Source organism: Pteropus medius, unplaced genomic scaffold (assembly GCF_902729225.1).
Source record: "Pteropus medius unplaced genomic scaffold, Ma_sr-lr_union100, whole genome shotgun sequence".
NCBI lineage: Eukaryota > Metazoa > Chordata > Mammalia > Chiroptera > Pteropodidae > Pteropus > Pteropus medius.
In genome coordinates, this window is record NW_024351729.1 from 13,982,371 (window position 1) to 13,999,561 (window position 17,191).

General features: G+C 38.3%; 1 protein-coding gene across 1 annotated transcript in view; it reads right to left on the minus strand.

The window, feature by feature from the left end:
• Nucleotides 1–16,656, minus strand: part of DYTN (dystrotelin) — a 47,065-nt gene extending 30,409 nt beyond the window's left edge. The window contains exons 1-7 of the mRNA XM_039844149.1: nt 16,638–16,656; nt 11,007–11,081; nt 7,629–7,830; nt 6,658–6,743; nt 5,749–5,849; nt 1,541–1,612; nt 1,104–1,267 (exon numbers count right to left, since the gene is read on the minus strand). Coding sequence (XP_039700083.1) covers nt 1,104–1,267; nt 1,541–1,612; nt 5,749–5,849; nt 6,658–6,743; nt 7,629–7,830; nt 11,007–11,081; nt 16,638–16,656 — 719 coding nt within the window. The remainder of the gene's footprint in view (nt 1–1,103; nt 1,268–1,540; nt 1,613–5,748; nt 5,850–6,657; nt 6,744–7,628; nt 7,831–11,006; nt 11,082–16,637) is intronic.
• Between the last annotated feature and the right edge of the window lie 535 nt (nt 16,657–17,191).

Below are 17,191 nucleotides of genomic sequence, written 5' to 3' on the forward strand. Positions count from 1 at the left end.
TCATTAGGTTTCATATTCTTATAGAATCCTTATCTGTATGTAAATAATAAATTCGGCCATTTTCTTCTGTTAGTCTATCTCATGTTAAATTGATTATTAGTCCAGCCAGAAGAACTTAGAAGGGTAGAAGGAGAATTATCTTTCTCCTCCTATAGCTACCTCTCACATCTCCAGCCTCAACACCTGTGTGCACTCACCTTGATATGGTGTGTCCCATGCTTGGCCTAGACTTGTTGGTTTTCTTTTCTCCTCCCCAACTCTTTAACAATAACTCTAATTTCACTTTCTTATTGTTTTATTTATGGGAGACTAACGATATCCTTTCCCTAAGATGGGATTTTGGCTGTCATCCTCAAAGCTGTGGAAAGGTCTGAATCTCCTACTTCCAAACCTAGCTTTCAAATATGCCCTTTCCTCTAGGCAGAGAGATCTGGCATGAGCTGCTCCCACCAAACCTGCTCATTCCTTTAGGTCTAAGAAATGTTCTCAGTTTTCTGCACAGGGAGGCAGTATAGCATCATGATTGCAAAGCAGGGACTCTAGATTTAGACGGTCAGCCTCTGCCACTTGTTAACCATGTGAATCTAAGCAAGTTATTTAGCTTCCCTGAAAATTAAGGATAATAGTACCACTTTTTATAGAGAGCTGTAACAAGTTGTAAATTAAATGATCCATGTGAACCACACAACAGTAATGTAACACTTAATAACTGCAAACTATTATTATTATTATTATTATTATTATTATTATTATTATTATGGGTGGCCCTAAAGAATTTTAAAGGGTTGTTTTTCTTTTTCTTTTTTCTTTTTTCTTTTTTTTTTTAGTAACAAAAGACAAAATTCTTTCCTCTTCCATGAATAAAAATATCTACTGGTTAGAGTGGATGTCAATTGAAGAATTTAATATTTCATTAACCATAGAAAATAAAATAATTATTATCAACCAGGATCCTTGATGTAGGAAATTACTGATCCCCCAAAAAACCTCAACTGAGCTCCAGATGTGTGAGAAGGACCGAAAAAAGAATCTGGAGAGATACAATTACAATCTAGAGCCATTTGGAGAATGACTGTCCGTGTCATAGTGGTGAGTGACTGTACCTCAGTCCCGTGATTGGGAAGTTCCTGCAGATTCTACACCGAACAGGGTGAGTGACCATTTCAGTGGCTGACAATCGGTAGCAGGTTGGGAGCCACAGGAGGATGGGAGGCTCAGACTGTAACCAAGATAGGAATTTCTCTTCTTTGATTGCTGAGCTCAACACCTGAAAAACAAAGGTGTACTTTGATGTGTTTCTAGAAATGATGTTGGTCTCTAATATTGATGAAAATGTATTTTCCTCTTCTTTTCGGGTTCTGTTTCTGTCAGCTCTGCTGAAAAAGTTCATGACACGAAAAGTCAGAGGCAAGTTGACCTCCTCAATTAAGTTACCTGGGGTGTCGTGTGGAGTACAGGTCTGTAATTTAAATCAGCCAGCAACTGTGTCTACCATCCCGCCCTCCCCGCCGGCTCCCAGGGTCATTTGCATGGCACTCACCCCTTGGAAACAGCTACGTGTAGCTCTTTCCACAGAGCACAGAGCACGACTCTCACCCACGACAGTTGGGATCTGCAAGAGGCAAGAAATCCCACATCAGCTGTTGGAAAATGGAAAAACATGTGGACGCCGACATCAGCACTCCTGAGTGGTGGTGCTTACAATCATGGAGTCGCAAGAATTGGTGTCTGAGACTGGATGAACTGTCTTAATCTAAGCAAACGAGAAAAGTGTGGGTTTTGTGCAAAGTATGAATAGAGACAATAGATGAATAAGCAGGAGGAAGTGGAGTCAGGAGGAGGGAGGAGAGGAGGAAGAAAGTTTGGCAGCTGAGGCAATGAGCGACAGCTTCTGTTGTTTCTTATGATCCCAGTCAAATTAATTTAACCTTTGTCGGCCCTTGTTTACCTATGAATTACAGATAATAATGATACTGTATTAAAATTTAGAGTAGTTTTAAGAACAGCCTTTCCAAACACTTTCACATCATCGCATTTTCACTAACGCCAGTTTCTGAGATAGGGCAGTAATCTTTATCCTTGTTTAAAGGTGATTGAGACTTAACATTTTGGTCAAGGTTATGAATGAAAGCGAGTTAGCTACAGAATTGAGATCTCATTTCAAGACTCCCTTCTCTGTTGGGGGGTTTTTACAAAGCTCTGCCACACTCCAAATTTACATCTATTCCAATGGCTCAATCTCACTCAACAGTTTCCATCTTTCAATCACAGTTACCATAAGGAGTTTAGCTAAGGGACATAGGATTCCTCATGCCTGCCAAGATGGCCAGGGACTTGGCTCTGACATTATCTATATGCACATTTATGTTTACCTGTCACCTCCATTTATGCCCATTTGGTTGTGGGGTCCTAATTTCAGTCTGACATCTTCTACAGCACAGCTTGTCAGCAGGCATTGCCTGCAAACTCAGAAGTAATTTCAAAGACCCCCTGCTGAGTCCATCAACTCGAATAAACATTCTTCTAATCAGGAAAGTGGCACTTAGAACCACTTTGCTGACAATTAGCCAGGCAGAAGTCAACAAACATTTGCTTTATAGTGACAAGATGGCTTGTACTTTAAATTGATAATAACCCCATCACCAGCCAAACACAAGTAACCATTCCCTATGTTATTTTGCCTTTGTCTGAAAAAATAACTCATTATCCATACATTGGTCTGTGAATGCTAGTGAACTAACTGGATCACTTATTTAGACATTGTCCTTGAGCCCTAGGAAAGGGGTTTAACCTAATTTGTGAAATAAGGGAAGTGTATCGGTTGAGATTGACCTGCCAGCTCTGTGATTCTGACACTAGTCAAAAGAAAATTCACTGCCGTAGTGGGTTTTAACCTACATTTTTGGCTCTAAGCATGTGAACAAAAATTTTGTAGATTAATTGCTCATTTGACTAATTTCTTGCAGGTGTTCTGTGGAAGAATTAAACAGGGCTAGATGACACGCTGGCACAGGCAGAACACCACTTGAAATGATAATTAGGATTCTCGAGGGAGGGGTTTGCATCGCCAAGTGGGACCTGGAATTTTATATGGGACTCTCTCTCTGAGTTCTTAATGGAAGTCAATGGGATGATAATTTGCTATGCAAATCTCCACCTTCCTAACAGCATTCTCCTGCGCATACTAATGCATTGGGGGAGACAGCTCCGCGGGAGCTGCCATTTCAGCAGCTCATTGACCTCAGCTGAGCCTGGAACAAGGGCAGATTTGGGGGGCCCGTTGGATGGTGTGCTCACCGGAATTCAGCTGCAGTAGTCAGGAAGCAAGCACAAGGATTTGGACAGGAGAAGGAAAATGGTCCTCAGTCCATCTTCTTTCACCACATTCACCCTCATAGGCCGGTCTTAGAAGTCTGTTTGTGTATGTGGACCGACAGGTCTCCCGCTTTCCCTGGCTCCCCACCAGCTCGAGTCCTGAGATGTGGGGATTGTCGGGGTAGTGCCGTCAGTGCCTTTGCTACGGTAGCTCCTTGAGACGTGCCTGAGAGTTAGCAGAAAATGGGCATCGGGACCCATGTGCTACGACCACCACCGGAACAGCTCTGAAATAACTACTCCCGATGTTTTAACCTTATAAATTTATATACAACATCATTGCTCCTTTAAGAAATAGAAACACTTTAAATATTGTTCGTAACTTCCAGAATAAATTAAACATTAATTATTATGATCAATAGGAACATAAAATATTAATACTAAGATCAAAGCAAAACAGAGGTAATTTGGGATAGGTTTTTCCAAACCATACCCCCTGTCCTAGAGTTCTGATCATCTCCTTCCTTACGTATTCCTTACCCCCATTATGGCTATATCCAGTTCAGAATCTCTGATCCTGAAGGGTACCAGAATGTGCCACCCCAAAATATGTCTCTTTGACATATGAATTATTAAGCTAAAAGCCATTGAGAACCAGGAGATGCAGGAAGAGCTCTAAAAATAGGGCACAAGTTTTTTGGGGGGGGGGTAAAGAACATATATATTTGGAAAGGAAATTTTCATTTGCCAGGTGTTTTCCTCTCTCTACCATTAAGAAGAGAACTCTTAAGAACAATTATCAATGGAGGAGACACAGACTTAGATCTGAATAACTCACCTTACTAAATAACTTTTGTTCACCACACTTTCTCTGGTCACCTTCTCCTAATTTGCCTCCCCAACTCAGAAGCCCAGCCCCTTTTTCCTTTTGTTTAGGTTAAGGTGGTATGAAAGCATTCATCACTGGGTAACTCCCATGTGTATGCGCCATACATGTTAATAAACTTGTTTGTTTTTCTCTTGTTAAACTGTCTTTTGCCAGTTTAATTTAGAAGTAATTTCTAAATAATCTCTGGCTAGGGTCCTAGTCAGAAATTATTTTTCCCTCCCCTACAGCTGAGACTCAGGAGAAAAATGACAGAAAATTACTGTGGCTTCATAGTGTAGAAAACCGAGTGTGGAGATCTTACAGAGGCTGGAAGAAGAATAGAGATACCCTCAGAATGAGGGTAACAGTACTAAATTTGTACATTTTTAAAGCATAAGAAATCATGGAAATCTTAACTATTTGAGTAGTCAGCATTGCATTTCATTTATGCTTTCATTAAACATTTGTTGAAGGCCTTAGTGCCGCACAGTTTTCAAACCATTGGAGAGAGAAACATGAATGAGATATTATTCTTGTCCTTGAGAATCAGCCCAGTGGGGAAAGCATATATCTAGGTTATAATTTGCAACAAAATTTGACAAGTACTACAACAAAATTATGCACAGGGAGTTAAAAAAGCTTTTAGTGAGATGACTATATTTGAATGACCTTGAACAATAAACTGTATTTGTCAAGTGAAAGGTGTTGCAGATAAATGGAACTGCGTAAGTCAGACATGGGAAACTTGGCACGTGTTGGCAAAGTAAGGATTTTGATATGCAGAAGTGAAAAGGGTATAAGGAGTGTAAAGAAAAATTAAACACTGTGGAATAAGCAAAAGAAACCACTAGATATCATTTCAATGGAGATTATCTGAATCTATGGAGATATACATCATTGTATTTGACAAGGCTATTTTACAACTGTAGATATTAAAGTTACCATGTATAAAACTGATCAAAATGCAAATAATTCTTATCTATAGACATGCAAATAAATTCTGTTCTGGTTGAAGAACAATTCTCCCCTTCCCCCAAAAGCCACCTTCAAAGGCATTTTAATATTCCTAATCTCTCGGTTTGTCTGTTTATTTGATTATCACTTTCAACTAGTCTTACTGGTGCCCTCTTTTAATGCATAAATAAAATCAAATTTTGAACGCATGTTCATTTTATATTTGTATGAGAATCACAATTTTACCTCTTTTTGAAACGAGAAGGATTGGTTCAATCATGAAAGCTTTGCTTATGACGCTAAGGAGTTCAGGCTTTATTCTACAGACGTGAATGGCCAGTGAAGAATTTTAGACATGAGGGCAACATGTATATTTTGGAAAAGTCACTGGTTTTATTCTGGAAATAGTGTGGGAGAGAGGGAAGGCTCGAGTTGGGAAAGCCAGCTAGGAAATAATTGCAACAGATCGGGTCTGTACTCGGATTATAGCAGTGGCTATAGAGGGGAGGGAGTGCTTGGAGAATTGTAGTAAGCTAGAAATCAGATTCTTTAATAACAGATGTGACTAATAACTGGAACGCACTGAGAATTCTTAAGTATTAGAGATTTACCTGCTGCAGATCTGTTAGTAGGTTTCTCAAAACCCTTCGAGTCATGCGTGCTCCAGAATCATAACCTCCTCTGTTATTTTTTGCATAGAGCTGAAAAAGAGCTAGACGCATAAGGAGGAAAAGAAATCTTAAATTTAATTTCTTGCAATGTGTCTTTGAAGAGTATGTGCTTTGAATTCTAAACAGTTTATTTGTGGGTATGAAAGAGAAAAAAAAGAATGTTATATTTCTTTTATTTTATTATTAGTTTCAAGTATAGAGTACATTGGTTAAACATTTATATGGTTTATAAAACGACCCCCCTGACTCTGGCTCTCCACCTAGCAATTACATTAATGTTGACTGCATTCCCTATGCCATGCTCCCCACCCTCGTGACCATCTATCGACTACTAATTGGTACTTCTTTAACCCTTCACTGCTTTCTCTCAGCCCCCCAACCCCGCTCCTCTCTGGCTGTCACCAGATTGTCCTTTATATTTGTGAGTCTGTTTTTGATTAGTGTGTTCTTTTTGAGGAACATTATATTTCTTGATTCGTTGCTTTCTATTTTGAAAACTTCCCAAACTAGATAATTTGATAACTACTGAAAGCCTTTGCACATTTCAACCCCTCGATAATCCAGCACAACGATGATGAAGACCATGAGGTTGGTAAACAGCAGTGTGAGGAGAGTCCCAGTCTTTAAAGGAATAATAATCACCAGTGTCTGAATAATCCCTACATGAATAAATATCAAGGATAACCAGGTAATGAATAATTAGAAAGCATAGATTGACATCTTGAAAATTCCAAGTTGTGCCAAACAAGAGCCTGGGTGTCTGGGATACAGGAGCGAGTGAAGATGGTGATGTGTTGGAGATTTGGAGAGCGCAATGCCTCACACACTCAACACTCCTGTGTATCTTACCTCTGTATTTTGTAAGAGGGCTGTCTCCTGACAGGGCAATCAAGGCAGCGGCTGCAGGTACAAGCTTGAGAAAACCAGTTCCTGTGCTGCATGGCAATAAAACACAGAGACGAGAATAGGAAAAGCAGAGATTTTCTTAACGAACATTTTTGACATGGTGTAACAGTTCAAGCTTTACTTGTATCTAGATGTTTTCCTGTATCTAGAATTGGACAGGACTAAGAATTAAATTAAAATATTTTATCACTCATTCATTCATTCATTCATGTGTTCAACAAATATTTATTGGGCACCTTCTCTGTGCTAAGCACTGTACTATGCACTGGGGAGACAGGGGGCTACCCTGTCTTCGTGGAGCAGGTAGTCTCACTCCTTCAGGACCCACATGCTTGGAAACCAAACAACAGAGACAGGTACCAAAGACAATCGAAAGGAGCAAACGTTTACACCGAAAAGGACTTCACTAGTTTACAGTCTCTCACTCGGATCCTATTTGGCTGTGCAGGTTCCAAACCTGTAGAGCAAGTATCACAGGCAGGAGGCCTGTTAGAGGCAGGCACTGATATTAGAAATGCAGTCAAAAGCTTAATCTTTAAGGAAGCCGAAATCATGAAAAAATGGCTTTGAGAACATGTTTATATATTACTTGTGCAATTAAAAAAATAAATAATAAACTAGAAAAGGAAACATTATAGGGAATTTGCCAGATGGTTAAACTGTACTTGTCTCTGTGCAGCAGATTTTGGGGTGATATTTCTTTTTTACTCTAAATTTTTATGTTCCCCCGAAATTCATATGTTGAAATCCTAACCCCCAATGTGATGGAATTTGGAGGTGGGACTGTGGGAGGTGACGTATAAGTCTTTTTATACATCAAGCCTCAGGCAAACATTAGACAACACCAAATAGTCAATGACCAGTGCCAGCTAACCACCACTCTTGAGGTCGCAGCCTAACCTCCACACCCTCACCTGTCATACATGGTGGTGAGAAGGCTCAGAATGAGTTCCGGAGTTCTGGGATGCACCTGTCCTGGTTTTGCCACCCCGACTCTCTGAAACAGCTCCTGGAGGGCCTGGAAAAGCTGCTGCACGGAGACGGGGCTCTCTCTTGCTTCCCAGAAACGTTGACGCAATAGGACATGCTGAACCAGAGAACTGTCAATTAAATCCACTGTAGAAAGCAAACGAAGAATTGAGTCTTATTTTCTTGATGGGAACAAAAGGCTTCAAACAAAGCAAATGTCATCTAGTGTTTAATGAAGACTGTTTAATGAAGACTGTTTGTTTAATGGCAGCTATTTCTTTTAAAAGAAGTTAGATACGACCACCATTTTGACACATATCTCTTGTGTATAATGGAGACATTACTATTTTGACAGTCAATTTGATTTTGGAAAAGTACACCTGTTAGTAAAGCATAGTTGTAAAATTATTGCCAGTGTAACCTTTATGATGTTGCTTTATAAAATTAGTTAAAAGGAGGAAAAGTGAGAGAAACTTGAAAAATAGCCTTGTGGTAAATAGTTGGTGAAAACATGTTTATGTTCTTAAAGGGGATTGAGAAAATTGACCTTTCATGTTCAAATATAGTTTTTCCTGTCTGCACCCTAACTTCAGAAGGAATATCGTGTGTCAAAATGCAATTGCCTTAGTTAAAAAACACCAAGTGATCTTTATAAAGGAGAAGTTGCTGAATTTGGTATTAGACTTTACGTCCCACCCTCGCCTCAATAATATTTCTTTTTTGGATCTTGGTTCCATTAGTAGTATTATCTGGAGAAGGCACTAAATAAAACCCAAACTGCTTACAAAAAATAATGGTTTATTTCTTTCTTGTATTCTTTTACCACCTCTTAAAATTTTTACAAAGCAATGAATATAAAGGAAGAATGAAATAGAACTAACCCTATGGCTTCCTGCAGACAGAGAGTGACAGACAAAATGAATAAACACCCATTTGTGTCATCTGAGAGATGGGGATGTCAGTGGCACCAAGAGCTGCTGGCATTTAAAATGCGTCAGCCTGTGAAGTGATAAAATCCTGTGCTTTTCTCTACTTCATAAATCAACCACACGGATAGGAAATCTAGCAAGCATAATACAATTTTTTATTTGTTCTCTGATACTGCTTTTAAGGAGAGAGTTTAAGGAAGTGAGAAGTAATTTTCAAAATGTGGCTTTAATAAAAACCTAGCTGTAGGTGGTAGAGGCTGCAAAATCTTTTATTGTTGCTCAGTCGCAAAACCTATCACCTCGCCCTGGCATGCTGCACACAGGGCAGTTGTGTCTTCTGCTGAAACTTCTGAATCACAACAAAACAGAGAATAGTGGTGTCCACTAATCTCACCAGAAGATTTGCAGTGATGCTCCCCAGATCCTGCTGCCTGAAGCTCATGGTATGTTTTATCTCTGTTAGAGACATTTTTGTTTCCAAATTTTTGTTTGGACATCTTTTCTAGAACTTTTAACTACTAATTTTGTGTCTTGTTAATATTTCTCATGAATATTATTTATATTTACTGTGTATGATATCGGGGATAATAAAAAGTACAAGAAGTACATCCTCGGGTTACGTTTTTTTGTACCTACCCAGACATCAATGACAAAGGCTTATATAAACATTCGATGCTAACTTTCTTTAATGGGAGAAATTCTCCAGGTAAAAGAGCATAATTGAGGGTAGATTTTTAGTGAGCATATTCTGCCTTTTGTTGACCCTTCCCTGGAATAATAAATAATAGTTATAAGTCAGTTTATTTGTTTACATCAGTGATTAAAAAAAAACCTTTTTTTTTTTTTTTTTAAGCCAAGGACCCTTATACAGAAATGCAGTGTAGAAAATAGAGAAATGTAGAGTTGTTCTGTTTGAGGAGATGGTCTTTTTGTTTTTTCTGGCTTGCCTATACTTCCTTTCCCACCTTGCTAATCCTTTCATGCCCTGCTTCACAAGCATGCACACTTCATGAAGCACAATTTGAAAATCACTTGTCTATGTAACTTGTGGCAGAAAGCAAAATATAAAATATTCAATCTTTAGGAGAAATGTCATATATATAACACAGCTTCTTTTAGGTTTGTTGTGATAAATGCCATAACTCATTTCACATGAAGTGATTTTTTAAATGCAATATAGAACTTATTAGAAATCAATAACTTTAGATGTGCTGAATGTTTTTCATAGCCAGAACCCAATTTATTTTATTTTGGGGAATTTTTATGGGATAAATGTGTTTACTATATTTTACTTTATTTTGCCTAGATAACAATATAGGAAAAGAAAAATATAATATTTAATCAGATATAAATTTAATGCAAAAGAACTGTTCCTAGGGAATTTTTGAGATAGTATTAAATTTTATGGCCCAAAGCTTATTCATCTGAACTTACCTTTGCATGTTCAGAGAGACATAAGAAGTACAAGTTGAAAAATGCAAATCTTATGTGGTAGAAGGAATTTAAAATGTCCATACTTAAATCTACAAGCACAGATTCTAAACTAACTTATTTTGTAATTTTATTTTGCCTTAATATTGGTACTCTGAAGAGGAAGCCAAAAATTTTTGCAGAAACTAAATAGAGAAAAAGAAATTCCTCATCCAAAAATCATTTTCTATCTCAGCCAGTGAAGCTATCTTTGGGTTGAACACACATGGTGTCCCCTCCTCCCTCCACCTTCTCTGTTACAAATGGAGGAAATCCACAGAGCAAGACTGTAGTCTGGCAGTCACTCACATGAATTTTTGTTTTCTTTGTGAATTTCACATCACACATCAGGATCAGATTATTTCAAGTGTTTCAGAGAGCTGTACTTACGTTGACACATGGTTTGCAATGATTGTAATTTGAAGGCTGTTCTATAAATGGAATTCTCAATACTATTAAGAGCATCTGTAAAGAAAACATGAAATAACATGGATCAATATAACAAGAACCATCTCGTTAGATAAATCTCCCATTCTGGAAGGAAATCCTAGAGATCACGTAGCCCCACTTTATTTTGTAGGCAAAGAAATTAAGGTCTAGGGTTCTCTTTCCTACCTGGGAACAAATTATAATTGTTTACAGTATCTGAGGCTACAAGTGATCTTAGACTCACCCTCTGAGCCCAGCGAATTAAGGAATCCACCAAAGAGTGAGGAGTACTCCTCCACAAATCTGTCCACTTTTTATATAAACTCAACTTTGTTAATATATTCTAGTCATATGTACATACATGTATTTATATGTATGTACATACAGCAAGACTGTAGTCTGGCAGTCACTCACATGAATTTTTGTTTTCTTTGTGAATTTCACATCACACATCAGGATCAGATTATTTCAAGTGTTTCAGAGAGCTGTACTTACGTTGACACATGGTTTGCAATGATTGTAATTTGAAGGCTGTTCTATAAATGGAATTCTCAATACTATTAAGAGCATCTGTAAAGAAAACATGAAATAACATGGATCAATATAACAAGAACCATCTCGTTAGATAAATCTCCCATTCTGGAAGGAAATCCTAGAGATCACGTAGCCCCACTTTATTTTGTAGGCAAAGAAATTAAGGTCTAGGGTTCTCTTTCCTACCTGGGAACAAATTATAATTGTTTACAGTATCTGAGGCTACAAGTGATCTTAGACTCACCCTCTGAGCCCAGCGAATTAAGGAATCCACCAAAGAGTGAGGAGTACTCCTCCACAAATCTGTCCACTTTTTATATAAACTCAACTTTGTTAATATATTCTAGTCATATGTACATACATGTATTTATATAAAAAAATGACTCAAAAATCTATCCATTCATTCAACAAATATTTATTGAGCTCTTACTCTGTGGCCCTGGCATGATTCCAGGCCCTTGAAATATAGCAGTTAGCAAAACAGATAAAAATCCCCACCATGAAGAGCTTAATTTCTAGTGGCATTCACATAATCATTTCAGTAACAGAGGAGGAAGAGACACCTAAGCGAAAGAATGAGAAGGGAAAGCCAAAGAAACCAGGAGATACCAATGGCATAAAGGCCAAGGAAGGTGAGTTTCAGATGGTAGAGATAAGCCAATACTTCAGTACCTGGAAGCCACAAGGTAATCAACTATGGACTAAAAAGTAGCCTCTGCTTGTTATGATTAACTTGATTATTGAGAGCTTCGTAAGAGCTGTTTCAGTGTGGTCATCACGGGGTTAAAAATCAAACTGCACAGGACTGACTGATAAATGTTAGGTGAAGAAAAAACATGAAAGAGGCTGCTTTTTCAAGATTCTTCATCTGAAGGGAAGGCAGGAGAACCATAGCTGGAACAACATGTAAAATCGAAATTGTTTTTTGAAAGAGAAATTCTGGAATGTAGGCAAGGATCGGAGGGGAGGAGCCAGGAGAAATGATGAGGTTGAGGATTCAGGACGTGGGAATCCAGGTGATACTTGGTATAACGAAGTCCCATTTAGGGGGAACCTATTCCCTTAGCTACCAGCATCTATTCACCTTTCTTTTAGTGAATCACCTACCCTTGAACTTAGTCCATAAAATTTTAATGTGTGGATTCCAACTCTCCTATTTCCATGAGGGACATGTGGCCCTGGCCTGGCCAGTCAGTGAGGGGCTCATCGCCCTCCCCAGACATGGGTACATCACCAAATTCTGGCAAAGAATACACCAATGAAACTCGAATCAAAGACTCTTTGTTCAAGTTATCAGGGAAGAAAACTAATTTTTTTTTTTTCTATTGGACTTGAAGTTGGAATCCTGGATTGAAGGAGCAGTTATTCTCTTGTCAGGGTGTGTCACTTGAGAATGAAACTGACACACACACAGGAAAGCAGAGATGAACTCGGAGATGGAGAGAAATCACATCCTGGGGACATTTTCTGGGCCCAGGGCAAGCTAGTCTTGCCTTGGGTAATTAATTATATAAAATAATAAAGCCTCTTTGAGTTGGTTTTTCTGTCAAAAGCAACTGAAATATTGCTGACTAATACAATCCCTAAAGTGAAGACAATGGCTGGGGGAGGGTACACAGGTGAAGGAATTAGCTTTGGCATGAAGCCTGTGCCTCATTCCCTGAGAGGGAGAACAAAAAGGTAGGATGGTGGTGTGCAGAAGAGTGCATGTCAGAGGCCTTCTGTTTTCCTCATGAAGTTCTGGTCACGTTCACTCAGAGTGGTGAGGAGATGGCGGAGTGGAACATTCTGGAATGTTGAGGTACGTGAAAATTCGGAATTGTTACAGTAGCAAATGAGAGAGGAAACCAGCCACAAACTGGAAAGAATTGCCATGCAACTTTGCTTCTCCGATATGTCCTGTAATAACAAATTTCAATTAAATAGAGTCTGTATGCTTAATGCTAACTTGGAGGCAAGGTTTTACATGCAGGCAAGCTTTGAGCTCAGGACTTACTTGTATTTATTATGCTGAAGGAGAGATGCCTTGAGGAAAATAAAACTAGTTTCCAATTTAATGTCAGCCGCTTACCATAAAACTCAGGAAATTGGGAGAAAGTGGTATGTATGTTTGAACAGTGTTTGAGACTATTAACACAGCCAGCTCTTTAGCCTTTGCTAAACAGACCTTCAGCAAAACAAGTAAGGGACTGCTCAGTTGGATTTCATTGATTTAAACATACGTAGCAGGATAATTTATGGCAACATTTATTTCTTTCTTGTTCTTGCAGCAGTGGGAGAATTTAAAAAATAAAAAGGCAGTGTTTCCATGTCTATTCTTTTGTTTTCCAACATCTACACTCTTTTTGCTCCTTTGAGAGATTTGACAGATTCTTTGTGTTTGAGGGGTGACCCTGAAGCCAACACCACTCCAGCCTTAGTGTGAAAAGCCCATCAAAATATTAATGCCACTCATGGAAACGGGAGCGTTGGAATCAACACTACCAGAATTTCACAGACTAAAGTCAGGGCGAAGTTGTTCTTCTGAAGCAAATTAGGTGCTCTGGTTCACCAGCAAAAGGGTGAAAGAGTGCTGGTGGCTAAGAGAATAAGTTCCCTCTGAGAGAGGCTTTAGTGCATGAGATACCACCTGGATTCCCACGTCCTGAATCCTCAACCTCATTGTTTCTCCTGGCTCCTCCCGGACTCATACACACATTTCTGGATTCTCCTTCGCTTTTGAAAACCAGTCATGATGTCATGTTGTTCTAGCTATGGCTCTCTCTTTTTTTCTGGTGAGGGAGAGAGCTGATGCCTAGACAGGAAGCTAGGAGAAGCCTGTCTGGAGTTGGGGTTTGGAGATCATTTCCAGGTCTGCCTTTATACTAGTTCACTAAATGGAGGGAATGTTTGCATGGTGGAACCAGGGAGACCAGACACTAGGCATGGCAAGGATCTCTGTGTCTAATCTTGACATAGAGTCCCATGTGTTCAAGTGGACTCAAAAGCCAAAGAGAAAAAACATAGCAAGTGCTGGCCACAATGGCATTTCAGACCAATGTTCAGGATAAAAACCTTAGAGGTTTCTGTCTGTCTCAAAGGGATGGCTTGCTCTTAAACTTCATTCAGTCTAAATTTCATACCAAGCTACAGTGACTTTATTTTGGTTTGCAAAAGGATGTTTGTCGCCCTCGAGTGTTGCGGAGTAAAGTCCTATCTGTTACACGTATGGATATTGAGTGCCTGGCACTGTGCTAAACCGCTGAGTTGATCTTGGCACTGAACCCTATCAGACTCATCATGGCACTGAACTGAATTCTATCAGACCGAACCCTATCAGAGGAGTTAGAACACACCAAAGGCCCCTCCCTGAACATATATTGATTTGATCAATATATGATCCTAAGTTGAAATACTTACCTCAGGTGAATGTGGGCTATGCCTAAAAATGTCACCAAAACAAGCCATCTTGTTTAAGAACTCTCACCCTCTTTTGTTTTTTTTTGTTGTTGTTTTGTTTTGTTTTGTTTTGAACAGGTGTAACCGCCTCAAAGTAACTACAAGTCGCTTTAAATCTTTTGTTATTTACTATTTCCTTATATTTTAAAAATGCTTAGTTTTCACAAAAGAGTCCAATGTTCGAAAATGGGAGAAGCCAGTAACATCTCTGCCCTATGTCTGGAGAAGTAAAACAAATTAGGAGTAGGGATAACAGTCTGGAAATAATTTACAAAAGTGTAACGCCCAACATTTTTTTCCTTTTGGAAATTGGCCCAGCCTTGTGTCCTGGTTCCTCTCAGATGCATCAGATGAATACAGAGAATCAGCGAACTAGGGACTCCGCAGGTTCCCAGATGCTGCTCTTGGTGGAAGAGCGGTTCTGTAGCTATTCTACCATCTGGCCCATCACACTCCTGTCAAATTATGTTTTGCAGTGTCATCTGACGAAGTTATGCAGCATATCACAGCAAGCTGTGATACAGTACGACGTGGAAAATGAATGTGTGTCCCAGGTGACTCACCACTAGCCTTGTTTCCTCAAGGCTTCTTCTTCTTTTTTTTCCCCCTGCTGGTAGTGAAAACTCAAGAAAGGAAGGAATTGCTGGATATATCAGGCCCAAAGCTATAAATAGAGTAGTTTTAGATGCTTAAAGAAATAATAATGCAAGCTACGTATGATCTTGTTCATGGAAGCATTTTGACTGGGAAATGTTTTGCTTTAAACAATTCTTTATTTTTTAGCCAAATCAATATGTGTCATTCATTTCCTACAGATATTAAGAATGTAATAAAACCTCTTTCAACTGTCCATCATCTGGTTTAATGATCCAGAAATAGATATTTCAGGCCATTGGTCCTCAAAGAGAGGTCCCAAGCAAGCAGCATCACCATCGACTAGGAACTTATGAGAAATGCACATTCTCAGACCCCAGCCCAGACTTACTTAATCATGAACTGTGGAGGTGAAGCCCAGCGTTTTAAAATAAACCTCCAGGTGATTCTTCCTTCAGGGAGAAAAAAATTGGGCTTTGAATGGATTATCTACTGCTCTGTGTTAAGCTTCTTAAAACGAGGGTCTAAATTTGGGATACCCAAAGATAATTTGAATTACTCATGAAGTTGTTTTAGATAAATAACTTGAGCGATTATAGAATTTTATAGGAAACATGTAAAGTTAACAATCTAGATTTTAGCTAGGGGAATAAGGCTGCAACTAGATCCAATAATAAAAATGTCACAGGCAGGTCCTGGACCTATGTTGGCATTTAGAGATGTTAGAAGAAAGGGGAGTTTGTTTCCTTATATCCATTTATCAAATATTCATATGGCGACAGCTGTGAGACCATTCTTCCAACTTTGGGCCCACATAGTCTAGTAAACTACCCATAATATGAAAATATCTACAGTGATATTATTTTTGGGAGGCAACGCACCATTTTATTTATTTATTTATTTGTATTTACTTATTTATTTATTTATAGTAAATTTATTTGGGATGACATTGGTTAATAAAATTTATAGGATTCAAGTGTGCAATTCTATAATACACCATCTGTATATTGAATTGTATGTTCACCACCCGAAGTCAAATCTCCTTCTGTCACCATGTGTTTGACTCCTTTATTTATCTCCCCACTTCTTCCCTCTGGTAACCACTAAACTGTTGTCTGTATCTATGAGTTTTTGTTCGTCTTGTTCATTTGTTGCTTTCAGTTTTATATCCCACATATGAGTGAAATCACATAATTGTCAACCCTTTGTCTGACTTATTTTGCTTAGCATGATAGAGTGATGCCATTTTAACAGTAAACTGTTATGATAATTTAAAAATAAGATAAGCCACTTTTTGTAATTAAAATGTAATTACATTGAGACCAAGTCTATTGTTAAATTATTTTTGGTGCTTTGTAGATAATAGACCAAATACTCTTAAATACGTTATGAATTTCTGTTTAGATAAGAACAACTTTGTAATTGCCCAATAGTTTATTTTTTCAGCCAGAAGTTTGCCAAATATCTACTCTACTACAACTCAGAAGTCTAAAAATACAACATCTGTGCCTAATTTTTTTGTTTACAAACTGTGCTCAGAAATTTGACAACAATACTCACCTTGTTTATCTGGGTCCATTTCAAGAATTTCTTGGAATGACAGATGGCAAGGGGATCCTCGTAACTGGAAATAATATTTTAAGTGAAGGTTTTGCAGTGAAAGCGTGAGGATCTTGAAGCAAAAAGACAATGAAACAAAGTCATTTCATCAGTGGAACAAGAATCTGAAGTGTTTAGAAAGACTCTGAAGTCTCTTGGGAGGATAAAAACAAGAAACATAGGGGTAGAGTTTTCTTATACTGGTCTTATACTGTTTATACTTCTGGAGATTTAGAGCTGTATCGGTAACTGAGAACAGACAGCTCCTGAAACTAATATTGTGAATACTTAGAACTTTTGAGGCATTATAATTTTAGGAGTGAACTGAATTCTCATATTGAGAAAATGTAAATTTACTTAAATTTTGAAGGACAAAATTTTAAGCTCTTAATGCTTAAATTTCTAATACCACTATGCTAGACAATTCTACATATTAAATTTCAGACAAATACTATTAATTTAAATACCTCATCACACACACGTGTGTGTATATATACAGAATTCATTCAATATTC